Source organism: Schistocerca nitens, chromosome 3 (genome assembly GCF_023898315.1).
Source record: "Schistocerca nitens isolate TAMUIC-IGC-003100 chromosome 3, iqSchNite1.1, whole genome shotgun sequence".
Classification (NCBI taxonomy): Eukaryota; Metazoa; Arthropoda; class Insecta; order Orthoptera; family Acrididae; genus Schistocerca; species Schistocerca nitens.
This window is the reverse complement of record NC_064616.1, coordinates 936645894-936661875: the sequence shown is the minus strand read 5'-3', so window position 1 is coordinate 936661875 and position 15982 is coordinate 936645894. Positions and strand designations below refer to the sequence as shown.

The following is a 15982-nucleotide window of genomic DNA, read 5'->3' as shown; positions in this document are numbered from 1 at the left end:
GAGCTCAATTAGGAACTGCAAATAAGTACGCAATAAACTGAAAATAACTCCCCTACATAAACATGATCACAGTGAAGTTATTTTGTCTGTTTACATAACAGAACTGCTCAACTGGAAATGTTGGGAAGGTATAGTCAGTCTGTAAACTGAAATGTGAGCAGCATTCATGGTGGGGAAGTTGCCTTTTCTGGAAGAATGCTGCCACTGCTATACAGGATGACTAAGAATCAATTTCCCCTCTTGCAGTATAGAACAGTGTGCAGAGATTAATGTAGATTCTGTTCACATGCATTTCGTGTGCTAGTGTTAGTAGTAACTCATACTTGCTTTCCTCATAGCATTTATGCATTTTGTGAAAAATAAACAGTCCTGGGTGTGTATGTGCACTGCATCACTAGTTATTCCTAAGGTGAGCTGTGGACAGTAGGTATAACTTCGTGAAACACCATATAGCTGCTTCTTGTGATGTAGTGGGGTAGATAGTGGGAATCACCTGTTTGGCCTTCAGTTTGCAGACCTATGGGGGAGGGAAGTGCACGAACGTAATCTGGCAACCTACTTTCCCGTAAACTTCTATCAACACATATCCTTCCTTCCCCAACCCTGGAACACAATTTATCCTTTAATACAACTCTACTGCCATAGGTTCTGACTTAGATGTGGTAAACACATTTAATATTCATTTTTTGTCCACTTCATTTAAAGATTAATATTAATTTTAAACCATTAGGATAATATTTTTTATAATCTGTGACATTTTCATACCCTGCAATGTGGAAACAATTAGTCAGAGAAAAAAATTAATGGGACCTTTTTTGTAGGAAATTTAATTCAGTTTAATTTTGTACTGTGAAACATTTTTGAAAGTAGCCTGCGATTTTTGAGTTATTTGAGATGAAAAAACATAAAAAAATTGACATCCAAATGCCTCCACCCCAATGTTCATACCCCATCAGGCAGGATTTTCAGTTGTTGTTCAGAACACGTACTCCTCTAACTGTGCAACCATTTATGGCCACACGATTTTTCCCTCTAATGCTCAGTGGGACACTGTGTGTGTGTGTGTGTGTGTGTGTGTGTGTGTGTGTGTGTGTGTGTGTGTGTGTGCGCGTGCGCGGGGGGGGGGGGGGGGGTGATAAGTCCTTGGCCTGTTAGTGAAAGACTGTGTTTCTGAGGTTAAAATGCATTTTGATGCTGTCTCTTTTTTGCCCAACATTTTTTCCCAATGAGTAGGTTCCATCTTTGAAGAGCAATTCTGAAAGGTATCCAAAATATTCATCTATGCTTGCCATCACCTATTCACTAGACATAAAATGTTTTCCAGTCATAAATTTGTTTAAATATGAGAACAGATGGAAATCGAGGTAAAGTTAAAAATCTTTCAAACAGGGTGGCTGTTCCAACAATTCACACTTAGAAAGCTCACTTTTGCATTGCCTAAGCATAGTGCAATGGCCTGATGATACTTTTCTCTTGCAGCTTACCATATTTCTTTTATCCTCTTGAGTGAAGAATGTCTGCTTCCTGCCCCCCCCCCATCTCTCTCTCTCTCTCTCTCTCTCTCTCCTTCCCCCCCCCCCCCCCCCCCCTCCACCATCACTGGCTTGCTTTGATAGCTGTTGCATTTCTGCTGAGAGTTTGTGGACCAGTCTACAATGTTGGTGGGACATGAATGCTGCTTTTGGTCAAACCAGAAGTGTATGTGTGAAGCCCTGTGAACATGGTAGTCATCATCTTTGATAACAGAACTGATCATAACATACTCATCATGGCAGTTTTTCTTGGACTAGCTTCCAGTTTGGTTACATTCCATACAAAAATGAGCTGTGTGAAATCTGATCTCGGGGAGGATAAATGGAAACGGTACCCTTATCCCTTGAAAAACATAAACCTTCCAAAGTAGTAAATCTGCATGGTAAATTCATCCATTATGTCAAGCAAGTAGTCTACTGTACTTTGACTGAATATGTCACTGTAAAAACATTGAAATGGCAGATACTGAGGTAAGTGATCATGGGATAGAAACACAACTATAATTACTTAGTATTGGAAAGGCATCAGGACGAGGTGAGGTACCTGTAAGATTCTAAGGAGATTATGAGAAAAAACTTGCTCCTCTTCTAGCAACAGTCTATTACAAGTTGCTGGAGCAATGAAGGATACCTAATATGTTCCCATGTTTTTGTGTGATGATGTAAGTTACCTGTAGTGTTCGTGGGAAGGGGATTGGATTGGTAAATGTGGCACCTTTAGGTCATTCATTTTCAAGAAGGGTCAGAGGAAAGCTGCATATAATTATAAGCCTATATTACTGCTGTCAATCTGTTATAGAATTATGGAACCTGTTTTATGCTTACATATTATGACATTTGTGGAGAACCGAAATCTCTCTCAAAATCATCATGGATTATGGCTTTTGACACTGTCCCACACTGGCATGTAGTGAAAAAAAATGAGCTTGGTGATCAATTTTAGATGTGTGTTTGTTTTATTTGGAAAGTTTTTGCAAAAAAGACCTCTTGTACTTATCTCCCAAGCATCAAATATGCTCAGAAGTGTTTCTGAGGAAATTAGATTTGATGTCTCTTGTTGGAACACTATCTTGTGGGCTATATTTCTGTGCTCCAAAAGGCTATCCAAAATGCAATGTGAACAGCAAAATGTATTGATTGTTTGTGATGAACTTGAATTATGACCATGAACCATAAGAAGATAATGCAGTTTGTTATATTTTGTATTTTCCTTATCACATTGTTTGATGAAGGTCCGTGTTGATCAGGATTTCTCTCACATTGCTTTACAAATTAAAAATCATTTATTGATTCTGTCTCCTGTCCTGTCACTTTGGCACTCTTTCATCCTAATTGGTGTCCTGAATTAAAAAGTGGAAATAGTCAATGCATCAAATTGTGATACAAAACCATCACGCAAAAGTATTGAAAGAATTCAAGTATGAATCGATAAACTGCCAGAAAATATTAATAACTGAACAGTCTTGTTTCTAATAAAAAAAAAGCACTTTTAAACAGATTTAATATAAGTGATGCTTTCCTTAAGACAGATCCTGTGAAGTGGCATGAAGATTTTTGTCAACTCTCAACAAACATATCCTGCAAGGCAGGATAAAAAGCTTACTGTTAGAATAAACCTGTTAAGCAACCATAATTTTTTGACAATTGTGAAACACTTGCATGGACTACTTATATTATCATCTTGTATACACTTAGTAATCTTTTGTTAAGCTAAGAAACAGTAATTTACCAGTTTTGTTAATGAGACAGTGGAAGATACTTGTACATATAATTTTTATGTCTGGAGCAAAATTTGTATCAGTAGATGAAAATCAGATTTCTTCTCCTGATGTGCGTCTAGATATAATATTAAACTTCAGCACTTACAACACATACATGCATATTTCATGTAAATATAGCACATTTTAATTAAGCCATTTGCATACAGCATGTAAAAAGCTCTGGTTCAATTTGACAACAGATCAATAAAACTACACAACAAATATCATCCAAGGAATATATGTGAGCGTGTGAGAGGTGGACTGGCTGTTGGTGGTCTGGCAGTCACACGAGCTTCCAGTGTTACTCGAGCTACTTTCCTGTCAAATGTTTCTGGAGACAGTGTACACCTGCAACATACACAAGCATGTTGATCAGTCCATAGTACCAAATACAATGTTCGCTCTATAGTAAATGGTACTTTGGAATGCATGTCCCATTAAGATTCTGAATACAGCTGATGTTTGCATCATGTTTACGTAAGATGCAACATGAAGTCGAGTAGGAGCCATGAGAACATTATGTAAACATGAATCGTTAGCCACTGCTGAATAGGTCACTAAAATAAGTATTCACTTTGCTGCTCAGAAGTGATCTATTGAAATGTTTTGGGCTCTGCTCATCATCAGAAATACCTATTGAGGAAGAATGGAAACATAACCCCAACTACATGGTGATTATAATTAAAGTTAAACTTTCAAAACGCTGTAGATAAAATACCACTGGTCATAATGACACCAAATTGAAATGTAATATTATCGAAGAAGGGAGAAAAAATATGGCAGAAGAAAAAAATAGTGTGAAATCTGATCAATACATGGCACTGTATGTGTCAGAATATGTAAATGAAAGCACCTGTCATGCACACAACTCATTGAAGTTGGTATAAACACACCAGGTACATGGATTTTCCTCCTTCCACATCTGCGATGTTTGCCATGACTGTCTCCAGGCAGGATCACGCTCTGCTGTAAAGCTGTATTACAAGAATGATGACAGTGTGCACATCATTCTGCAGAAGTTCTGGACATGGAAGGGTTTGAGAAAAGGTGTTAGTCATATGACTGCTGTGGGTCTGGAGAAAATGATTCAGAAATTCGAAAAAGACAGGCTCTTTTGGTGAGCAACCTGGTAGAGGGAGGAAACGAATTGATTTGAAGTCAGTGGAAGCAGTGCAGGAGGAGACGAGTGGTGCTGTGCAAAAGTGTAATGCACAGAGAATTGCTCGAACATTGGACATACCCATGAGCATGATGCATAAAATCCTAGGAAACACCCTTCTTTGATATCCGTTCAAAATTACCCATGTGCACAAGTTGCTTCCTGTTGACCTGTCAGCAAGAGAGACCTTTGCTTTAGACTTTCTCGCTCGCTTGGAAGTGAACAATGATTGGCCGTGGAAGATTTTGTGGACAGAAAAAGCCCACTTCCATCTGACAGGATATGCCAATACACAGAACTGTCAAATTTAGGCAACGGAAAATCCACACGCAAATCAACCAGTACCACTTCATCCTGAAAAGGTCACTGTGTGGTGCGGGTTTACGGCATCATTTATCATTGGGCCATATTTTTTCGAAGAGGCAGATGCTTCCGGTCCTGTCACTTGTACTATCACTGGTAAGCGCTACGAGTGTCTTTTGCGCAACCACATCATTCCAACTTTCCAACAGAGTGTATATGTGGATGGGATCATTTTTATGCAAGATAAGATAGCGTACCTACGCACATTGCAAATCCAGTTAAGCAACTGCTGAAGTGCCATTCCAGAAATGCTAGAATTATCAGTCACCATTTCCTTACAGCCTGGCCGTCCTGATCACCTGATATTAATCCGGGTGACTTTTGGCTGTGGGGCTATCTGGAATGTATTGTGTTCAGTGTTCTGATTGCAAACTTAGCTGCATTGAAAGCGTGCATTGCGCAACACATTCTGAATGTGACCCTGGAAACACTTCGATCAGTTGTGGAATATGCCGTATGCCGTTTCTCGATTACAACTTGCTGCAGAAAACGGTGGACAGCATATTGAACATATTTTGCATCAGTCACATAGAAATTAATAATCCGATTTGATTTTGATTGATGCTTTTTATGCGGTTTTTGGCTTCAGGACAGTTAAAGACTGATGTGAGTTATGCTTTTTATGTGGTTTTTGGCCTCAGGACAATTAAAAACCAATTTTTCCCATTCGATGTGGTATGACCTTTCTGTGGTGAATGGGCTTATGTAACTAACAGTATCACACGTGTATACCCATGCACACTGAGTAGTACAGTTTGTTTAACATCAAACATACACCTTAGGCATTGTTTTACGATTCATTTGTCATTTGTAGTCGACCATTATTAAATTATGATGCTTACAGCGCCATCTATTGCTACATTTTGTAACTATTTATTTTTCTTCTGTCATACATTTTCCCCCTACTCCAGTAACATTCTATTGCAATTTGACGTCATTCTGACAAGTGGTGTTATTTCCACACCGGTTTGAAAGTTTCACTTTAACTATAATCACCCTGTATAATTAACAGCATATCACTCAGAATAAATTTTACAAAAGGTGTTACATAAAATGCAGGAACAGACATAACAAAATATGAACAGAGCCTCTGTGTAGAGTGTGGAACTATGTGCATCACTCGTCACTACCAGAACTTACCTGATAGCAGAATCATGTTACAAAGCTTAACTGAAAACATTTGCCATCAGAGGACAGTATCACTTTATTGTGACAATGGAACCAGTTGAACAAACTTATACTAAAATATAAATAATAAAAGAAAAATTTAAATGTAAACCTAAAAATATGATAGGAAAAGAATATACACCACATTGCGTCCAGTGTTCAGGTTACAATAAACAGCTTCACAAATAATAGCTCATGGAGCCTGTCGCCAGATGGCAAGACTCAGTTGAGAAATGATGTAATTTGTGCAACATTAGTAGTAGATGGTAAAATACAAACTATTTGCAATGCACTATTCACATAAAAACAACAGTTAATCTGAGTGAATGAGTAGTTTGGGGGGGGGGGGGGGGAAGTACAATGTATAAAGCAATGACAGGAGAGCTAACAAAGGGCTGATAGTACTAAAACATTCTCAAGGAAAACAAAGGGTCAGAAGTTACCAAAAAAGTAGGAAAGAGTGCACAAAAAAGACAGTGTTTTGCCCCATGTAAGGGCGCTAGGACTTGCAGGCACACTTGGTATGTGTGACAACCAAGTAGTAGCACAGAGGTAAGAGTACGGCTAACATAGTTAAACAATGAGTGAAGAGTATTTCTGAACATGACTTTTTCATTTTTACTCTTTATAAATTACTACCATCTTGAAAAATAAATACACCTTTATGAGAAGAATAAGGCTATAATGGAAAGGACAGAACCTGACATTTTCTTAAATAAACATTGATTAACCAAAAAGGCCCTCTACATAAAAAAGTGCGAGCTTAAACCGAGAGCTGGTTCAGCCGAACTAAGTGCGTAACATATTAAAAAAGCATAGATATTTAGGACTTAAAATATTCATTATACATATTTAAAAGTTTGTATCATTGTCTGAGATCACATACAGTATGAGAAAAATGATTGAACATGTGCTTGTTAAAGACAAGTCACATGGTGAATCCATAAATAGTACAAAAAAGTATGTATTACAAATTATTTAGGAGTAAAGGAGATGATTCATCGAAATGAAGAAGCACTGCGTCGTCGATAGGTACACAAACACAAGGTACAAGAGCTTGGCTAGCTTTTGGAATGCATTTCAATTTTCAAACTTGTAGGAAAAACATGCTCATGCATGACACACACACACACACACACACACACACACACACACACACACACACACACACACGCTCATGCGCGCAGGCATGTCTCCCTACATTATGGTCAGTTGACTCCCAGCTCTTTCCTGGCCCATGGTGAGTGTACTGGGTTGAGATGGGGCTGTGGGGTGAAGGACAGAGAGAGGCAGAAGGCAGGGAGGGGGTTGGGGGCAAGTGTGTACCAGCTCGTGGGATAGTGGGGAGCTGTCTGTGGGCTAGTTAGGGGTGCAGATAGAGAAGTCAGGTTGCAGGTGGCAGGGCGCACGATTTCGTAGACTAGGGTATGACATAACAGCACACAACTAGCTGATGTGGGAACACAAACTGGGCAAGGGTCTTTGGGGCAGGGCTGGTGTCTTCTGAACTATGTTTCCTACAATGACAATTTTGCTGGTACTTTCAGTGCTACATGTGAAAACTGTCTACAAAATATGTCATGAATACACTTAGTAGTAAATAAGTACTAAATTAAAACATCATATCATATGCAGCAGTTTCACTGCATGAACAGCGAGAATGTCGTAAGTTGTTAACTTTTTTGTGGGCGGGGAGGGGGGGGGGTTGTCAGCGAGAAAAGGTTTTGTATACGTTTGTAATTATGTCTAAAGTTTGTTGCAATACACTTCTTTTTCACACCCACAACCACCGCTTTGATAGGAAGGTGATTCTTACCACCATAGTGATTCTTTACAGACAGTAAGGGGGGTGAGATGGGTGTGTGGGGTGAGGGATGGAGAGAGGCAGGAGGCAGGGGGGGGGGGGGGTTGAGGGAAAGTGTCTAGTGGCTTGTGGGAGAGTGGGTGCAGGTATGGGGGCAGGTGGCAGACAGTTGGGCACGGGATTTTTAGAGTAGGCTACGAGATACGAGCACACAACTAGCTGATGCGAGACACATATTGGACGGGGCTCCTGGGGCAGGGGATGGTGTACAAAAAACACACACACACACTATTAGGTGGGGGGATGGGGGCAGCAAGTTACCTCAGGTTTAGGCCAGGAAGGATATGGGAGCAAAGGATGTGCTGGAAGGGTGATAGCTCCCATAAGCTCATGGTGGTTGGGAGGATCCAGATGGCATGGGTTGTGAAGCAGCCAATGAAATCTCCAATGTTGTGTTCAACTGCATGTTGTGCCACTAGGTGGTCCATCTTGTTTTTGGCAACAGTTTGGCGGTGTGGCCATTTATTCAAGTTGACAGCTGGTTGGTTGTCATACCAATCTAAAACACAGAGCAATTGTTGCAGCACAGCTGGTATATAACATGTCTGCTTTCACAGGGGGACCAGGTCCCTGATTGGGTATGATGAGCTCGTGAGGGGACTAGAGTAGTTGGTGCTGGGTGGGTGGATTGGGCAAATCTTGCATCTGGGTCTTCCACAGGGATGTGATCCCTGTGGCAGGGGATTTGGGGTGGGAGTGGCATAGGGATGGACTAGGATATTGTGGAGATTGTGTGGATGGCAGAACACTACTTTGGGAGGGATTGGAAGTATCTTGGGTAGGATGTCCCTCATTTCAGGGCATGATGATAGATTATGAAAGCCCTGACAGACGATGTGGTTCAGTCATTCCAGTCCGGGGTAGTAATGGATGACAAGGGAGCACTCCTTTGCGATTGATTCTTGGGATGTATGTGAGGATCAGGTGTGTGTGAGGATATGGCGTGGGAGATCTGTTGTGAATCAGGTCTGGAGGGTATTGCATGTCAGTTAAGGCCTTTTTGAAACCTTCAGCCTACTGTGTGAGTGAGTTCTCATCACTGCACATTCATCTACCAGGATTAGCCAGGCTGCATGAAAGGGATTTTTTGGTGTGGAATGGATGGCAGCTGTCAAAGTGCAGGTACTGTTGGTGATTGGTGGGTATGATGTGGACCAAGGTGTGGACAGTGCCATCTGAGAGGAGAAGATCAACATTTAGGAAGGTGGCACAATGGATGGAGGAGGACCAGGTGAAGTGAATGAGAAAGAAGGTGTTGAGGTACTGGAGGAATGAGGATAAGGTATCCAGGCCTTGGGTTCAGGTTATAAAGATGTCATCAATAACCCTGAGACAGACCAGGGGTTTGGGTTTTGGGAAGCTAGGAATGTTTCCTGTAGGAGGCCCATGTAGAGGTTGGCATAGGAGGTGCTATGCGGGTGCCCATGGCTGTACCACGAATTTGTTTGTATGCTTCTCTTTGAAGGAGGAGTAGTTACGGTTTAGGATGTAGTTGGTTACATGTACAAGGAATGATGTGGTGGATCTGTAATCTGCAGGGTGATGGGGAAGTTAGTGTTCAATCAAGGCAAGGCCATGGGCATGAGGGATGTAGCTGTATAGGGAGGTTTCAACAACAGCGACAATTAGGGATCCGGGAGGTAAGGTTGTTGGGATGGCCAGTGCAGGAAGTGATTGGTATCTTTAATGTGGGAGGGTAGATTTTGAACAAAACCTAGCCTCCCACATTAAAGATACCAAACACTTCCTGCACTGGTTCTCCACCATACCCATACCCTTACCTCCCAGATCCCTAATTGTCACTTGTTGATGCAACCTACCTATACACCAATATCCCTCATGCCCATAGCATTGCTGGGATTGAACACTATCTTTCCCATCGCCCTGTAGATTCTAGACCCAGCACTTCATGCCCATACACGTAACCAGCTACATACTAACCCATAACTACTTCACCTTTGAGGGGAAGGTATACAATCAAATTCATGGCACAGCCATGGGCACCCTCCTATGATAACCTCTTCATGGGCCTCCTACAGAAAACATTCCTAGCTTCCTATAACCCCCACTGAGAAAGGTGATGCACTGGTTAGCATGCTGTACTCACTTTTGGGAGGACAAAAGTTCAAACCTGCATCCGGCAATCCTGATTTAGGTTTTCTGTGATTTACATAAGTTGCTACAGGCAAATTCTGGGATGGTTCCTTCAAAAGGGCATGGCCGATGACTTCTTTCCCCATCCCTCCCTAATTAGATGGGACCAATGACCTTGCTGTTTGGTCCCCTCCCCCCAAATCAACCAACCAACCAATCAAAACCCCAAACCCTTGGTCTGGTTCAGGTCTATTGATGACATCTTTATAATCTGGACCCAAGGTCCAGATACCTTCTCCTCATTCCTCCACAACCTGAGCACCTTCTCTCCCATCCACTTTACCTGGCCCTCCTCCACTCATCGTACCACCTTCCTAAATGTTGATCTCCTCTCAGATGGCTCTGTCCATACCTCAGTCCACATCATACCTGACTTTGACAGCTGCCACACCTTCCACACCAAAAAATCCCTTCCATATAGCCTGGCCATGCCTGGTAGATGCATTTGCAGTGATGACAACTCCCTCCCGCAGTATGCTGAAAGTTTCACAAAGGCCTTAACAAACAGGCAATACCCTCCAGACCTGATTCATAAACAGTTCTCCCATGCCAATCTTCACACACACCTGATCCTCACATACATCCCAAGAATCAATCACAAAGAAGTGCCCCCTTGTCATCCAGTACCATCTGGACTGGAACGACAGAACCGCATCCTCTCGCAGGGCTTTCATTATCTATCATCATGCCCTCAAATGAGGGACATCCTACCCAAAATACTTCCAACCCCTCCCTTCTGCCATCCACCAACCTCCACACTATCCTAACCCATCCATACGCCACTCCCACCCCCGATCTCCTGCCACAGGGATCATACCCCGTGGAAGACACAGATGCAAGACTTGGCCAATCCATCCGCCCAGCACCAACTACTCTAGTCCCATCAGAAGCTTATCCTCTACCTCATCAAGGGCCATGCCACCTATGAAAGCAGACATGTTATATAGCAGCTCTGCTGTAACCACTGCATTGTGTTTTTCATTGGTATGACAACCAATCAGTTGTCCACTCGAATGAATGGCCACTGCCAAACTGTTGCCAAAACCGAGGAGGAACACTCAGCGGCACGACATGCAGCAGAGCACAACATTGAAGACTTCACAACCCATGCCATTTGGATCCTCCCAACCACCACCTCATTTATGAGCTGCGCACATGGGACAGCTATCACTCTTACAGCACATCCTTCACTCCCATAACCTTCCTGGCCTAAACCTGAGGTAACTTTCTGGCCCCCATCTTCGTGGCATAAATATAAGGTAACCTGCACCCTCTATACCCCACCCATTATAGTGTGTGTGTGTGTGTGTGTGTGTGTGTGTGTGTGGAGGGGCAGGGGGGGGGGGGGTGTATGCGCTGGAAGCCCCGCCCAATATGTGTCCCCACATCAGCTAGTTGTGTGCTCATATCTCATGCCCAGTACACTCACCATGGTCCAGGAAAGAGCTGGCAGTCGACTGAGCACAATATAGAGAGACAGGCATGTGCACATGAATGTGTGTGTGTGTGTGTGTGTGTGTGTGTGTGTGTGTGTGTGTTTTTTTCCTACAAGCCTGCAAGTGCATTCTGAAAGCTAGCCAAGCTCTGTACCTTGTGTTTGTGTACCTATCCATGATGCAGTGCTTCTGCCTTTTGGTGAGTTGACTCCTCTATTCCTAAATAATTCATAATTCTCTGCCAGAACTTTATCTACATTATTAAAAATGTATGTATGTATGTACACTATGCGATCAAAAGTATCTGGACACCTGGCTGAAAATGACTTACAAATTCATGGTGCCCTCCATCAGTAATGCTGGAATTCAATATGGTGTTAGCCCTCCCTTAGCCTTGATGACAGCTTCCAGTCTCGCAGGCATACGTTAAATCAGGTGCTGGAAGGTTTCTTGAGGAATGGCAGCCCATTCTTCACAGAGTGCTGTACTGAGGAGAGGTATCGATGTTGGTCGGTGAGGCCTGGCATGAAGTCAGCATTCCAAAACATCCCAAAGGTGTTCTATAGGAGTCAGGTCAGGACTCTGTTCAGGCCAGTCCATTACAGGGATGTTACTGTTGTGTAACCACTCCGCCACAGGCCGTGCATTATGAACAGGTGCTCGACCATGTAGAAAGATGCAATCGCCATCCCAGAATTGCTCTTCAACAGTAGGAAGCAAGAAGGTGCTTATAACATCAATGTAGGCCTGTGCTGTGATAGTGCCATGCAAAACAACAAGGGGTGCAACCCCCTCCATGAAAAACATGACCACACCATAACACCACTGCCTCCGAATTTTACTGTTAGCACTACACACGCTGGCAGATGATGTTCACCAGGCATTCGCCATACCCACACCCTGCCATCGGATCGCCACATTGTGTACCACGATTCGTCACTACAAACAACGTTTTTCCACTGTTCTATTGTCAAATGTTTACACTCCTTACACCAAGTGAGGCATCATTTGGCGCTTACCGGCATGATATGTGGCTTATGAGCAGCCGCTCAACCATGAAATTTAAGTTTTCTCACCTCCCACCTAAGTGTCATAGTACCTGCGGTGGATCCTGATACAGTATGGAATTCCTGTGTGATGGTCTGAATAGATGTCTGTCTATTACACATTATGACCACCTTCAACTGTCAGCGGTCTCTGTCAGTCAACAGTCGAGGTCGGTCAGTACACTTTTGTGCTGTATGTGTCCCTTCACATTTCCACTTCACGGGAAACAGTGTACCTAGGGATGTTTAGAAGTGTGGAACTCACACAAGTGACACCCAATCACCTGACCATGTTCAAAGTCCATGAGTTCATATGAGTTCCGTGGAGCACCCAGTTCTGCTCTCTCACGATGTCTAATCACTACTAAGGTCGCTGATATGGAGACCTGGCAGTAGGTGGCAGCACAATGCACCTAATAAGAAAAATGTATGTTTTTGGGGGTGTCCGGATACTTTTGATCACATAGTGTATGTATGTTCCACATCTCCTCCTAAACCGCTTGACTGATTTCAAACAAACTGTGTACACACATCACTTACTGTCTGGAAAGACCGGGTGGGTGTGGGTGTGAAAGACAAAGACCCAAATTTTATTCATGCAATATTTGAGAATGGAGCACTTAGTGATTCGCAACAAACTTTACACATAATTCCAAACCTATACTAAACCTTTTCTCACTGTCCACATCCCCCACCCCACAAAAAAAAAAAGTTTATCACTTACTACGTTTTTGCTGTTCATTCAGTGAAACTGCTGCACCAGGCATCACATTTTAATTTATTATATATTCATGACATATTTTGTAGACAGTTTTCTCATACTGCACTGAAAGTACCTGCAAAATTATGTCATTGTACAAAACCTAGTTCAGAAGACATGATGTCATCAACACTGAAATGTGTGAAAAGCTGCCACATTATACACGATTTTTAAATTTATCACTTCTTTGCTACTAACTATATTCTCAACACATTTTGCAGACAGTATCCACATATGCCAATGAATGTACCTACACATAATTCAGGAACTATATCATAAACATTGAGTTGGGTTAAAACAAACCTGCATGACAAACTTCACTAGAGATACAGGTGAAATATGTGTACAAATATGTGTGAAACATATGCATATGTGGGAAAAGCCACAGATAAAGAACTCCTAAACCCATGGATCAATTTTAACTAAATTTGGTACACACGCTACTTACTATCTAAAAACAAACACTGGGGGGGTAAGAAGCAGTAAACACCTATTGGTGGGTGGTGGTGATAATGTGGAGAGAGAAGGGGAGAGCAAGATATGGACAGACAGAAAAGGGGGAAGGAGGAGATGGACAGAGAGATGGGGAGGGGGAAATGGACAGAGAAAGGGCAGAGTAGATGGACAGAGAGAAGGGGAGGATTTGATGGACAGAGAGAGGTGTAGGATGAGATGGAGGGACTGAGGTGGAGATAGAGGAAGCAGGAAGAGATAGACTGATGGGAGCTTCAGATGGACAGAAAGAGGGGCAGGAGGAGATGAACAGAGACTGGGAGATGGAGGAGTTGGACAGAGAGGAGAGAAGGATATGGATGGAGAGGGGATGGATGAGATGGACAGGGAAAGGGGGAAGGAAGAGATGGACTAATAGAACTGGAATAAATACACACCCAGGCAATGCCAGGTACTCAGCTAGTTCAAATATAAATGCAATACTGTTCCTTATTGCAGAGATTTCAGTGAATTGGAGTGTGTGAAAAGAAATTTACATATATAAAATATAGTAAAACAAACTTAGCTACCTTAAAACAGAATAGAGAAAACTGGAACAAAGGTGTGGAAAAACAATTATGGAAATGAAGAGATAGTATGAGAATAAAGTGGAATGGATGAAATGTATAGAGCAAGGCTACACCAATGCTTGATAGCATAAGGGAAGTGAAGAAGAAAATATGTTTCAATTTTTTTTTACCCTGTCCAAACACACTAAACAAAAAAGAGGTGGAAGAAGAAGAATAACTGTTATCAATGGGTGAGAGAGTGGAAGAGTGTTATTTAACAATCTTATCACGAACAGTTAATTTGGGCAGATTTACAAGGGTTCAAATGCCCCTAATGGATATGTTGCTCAGGTGAATCCAATGACTAGTCCACATTCAAAGTCACTGAGCTTTCCTGACTGACCAGTTACTGCTTCTCTACTGACAGCACAATACTCCCCATCTCCATTTGTACTGATGGAGCCACCTAAGATTGCCTAAGAAGACCATTGCTGACAGCTCGCAGCACTGTTGCCAGCTTTCAGTTGCAAACTGCAAATGGCTGCATGTAAAAATAGTAGCTCTCTACAGAACTCCAGCAATAATGATGCATTAAAAGAGAGACATTTACAAAATTGTATTACATCCTTGGTTGATGCAGGCCTGCAAAATGGCCACTCCCAGCCCAGTGGAGCTGTCAAGGATCTTTCTCCTCTGACTCGACTATGGTGGTCAGTTCTGCATTACATTCAAGTGTCTAGATACTTTCAAACAGAAAGTGTATACTGCAAGTACTGTGCAGTGATATGAGTATCCTTTTAAAGGTATTAGAGCACCATTGTTGTGTACCTTGTGCAGTAGCCACCAGAAAGATGGCGGGAGGCACACATCGGCACGGCGCGTCACGGACGGTAGTTGCCGCAAATAGAGGCCCATCCACCAGAGGGCACGCGAGAATTCAGCTGCGACCTCTACCAGCGGAACAGCAACAACAACAACAACAACAACAACAACTCAGGCAGCATGGGCCGTGCCCAGTCAGTTCACATCGGGCATGCCTATGAGACAGTTCTCGGTCTACTCTGAAGTGCGATGGAAAACGTGAACCGTGTTACTACACAATTGGCGACGAGTAGGGTCGTTCTTTCGCGTGTTGCGTCGTCGTTCCGGTTTCGAGGCTTATGCACGGCATGGAGGATTTAGTGCGGGTTTTGGTTGAGCAGCAGAAGGAGTTCATGGCCACCATGAAACAAGTGCTTCTGGCGTCGATCTCCACGCCATCTGCTCTGGCACCGTTTCCTCCTCCCTTTCCCCCGTATGACGAGACGGCGGAGGATGGGGACGCGTATGAACATCGCCTTCGGCAGCATTTCCAGGCGTTTCATGTTGCCGATGTGGAGGTATGTCGTGCTCGTTTCTTGTCTTGGATATCTCCCTCGCTGTATCAAGTTTTGTGGCAGCTAGCGCCGTTGCAGAAACCCTCGTCCTTGTCTTTTGACGCATTGTATTCATTGCTGTCTTCATATTATCGCCGCCGCATGCATGTTGTGGCGGCTAGGGTCGAGTTTTATCAATGAAAGAAACAGCCCCATCAGTCTTACCGGGCGTGGGCCGCTACCCTGCACGGTCTTAGTCGAAAGTGTTATTTTGTCACGGAGCAGTCGCACGAGTCGTATGCCCACGTTATGGTGCGCGATGTCATTGTTCGTTTGGCCCCTGATAGGGAGGTCCGGCAACGGGCCCTGCAGTTAGAAGATCCTT

General features: G+C 42.9%; 1 protein-coding gene across 7 annotated transcripts in view; it reads right to left on the bottom strand.

The window, feature by feature from the left end:
- Positions 1–3414: 3414 nt before the first annotated feature.
- The window catches only part of LOC126249014 (coiled-coil domain-containing protein 177), a 280978-nt gene continuing 268410 nt past the window's right edge, over positions 3415–15982 (bottom strand). For all 7 annotated transcript variants that reach the window (XM_049950607.1, XM_049950605.1, XM_049950608.1 and 4 more), the window contains one exon: positions 3415–3640. In XM_049950607.1, the coding sequence (XP_049806564.1) occupies positions 3517–3640 (124 nt within the window). In that variant the 3' untranslated portion in view covers positions 3415–3516. The remainder of the gene's footprint in view (positions 3641–15982) is intronic.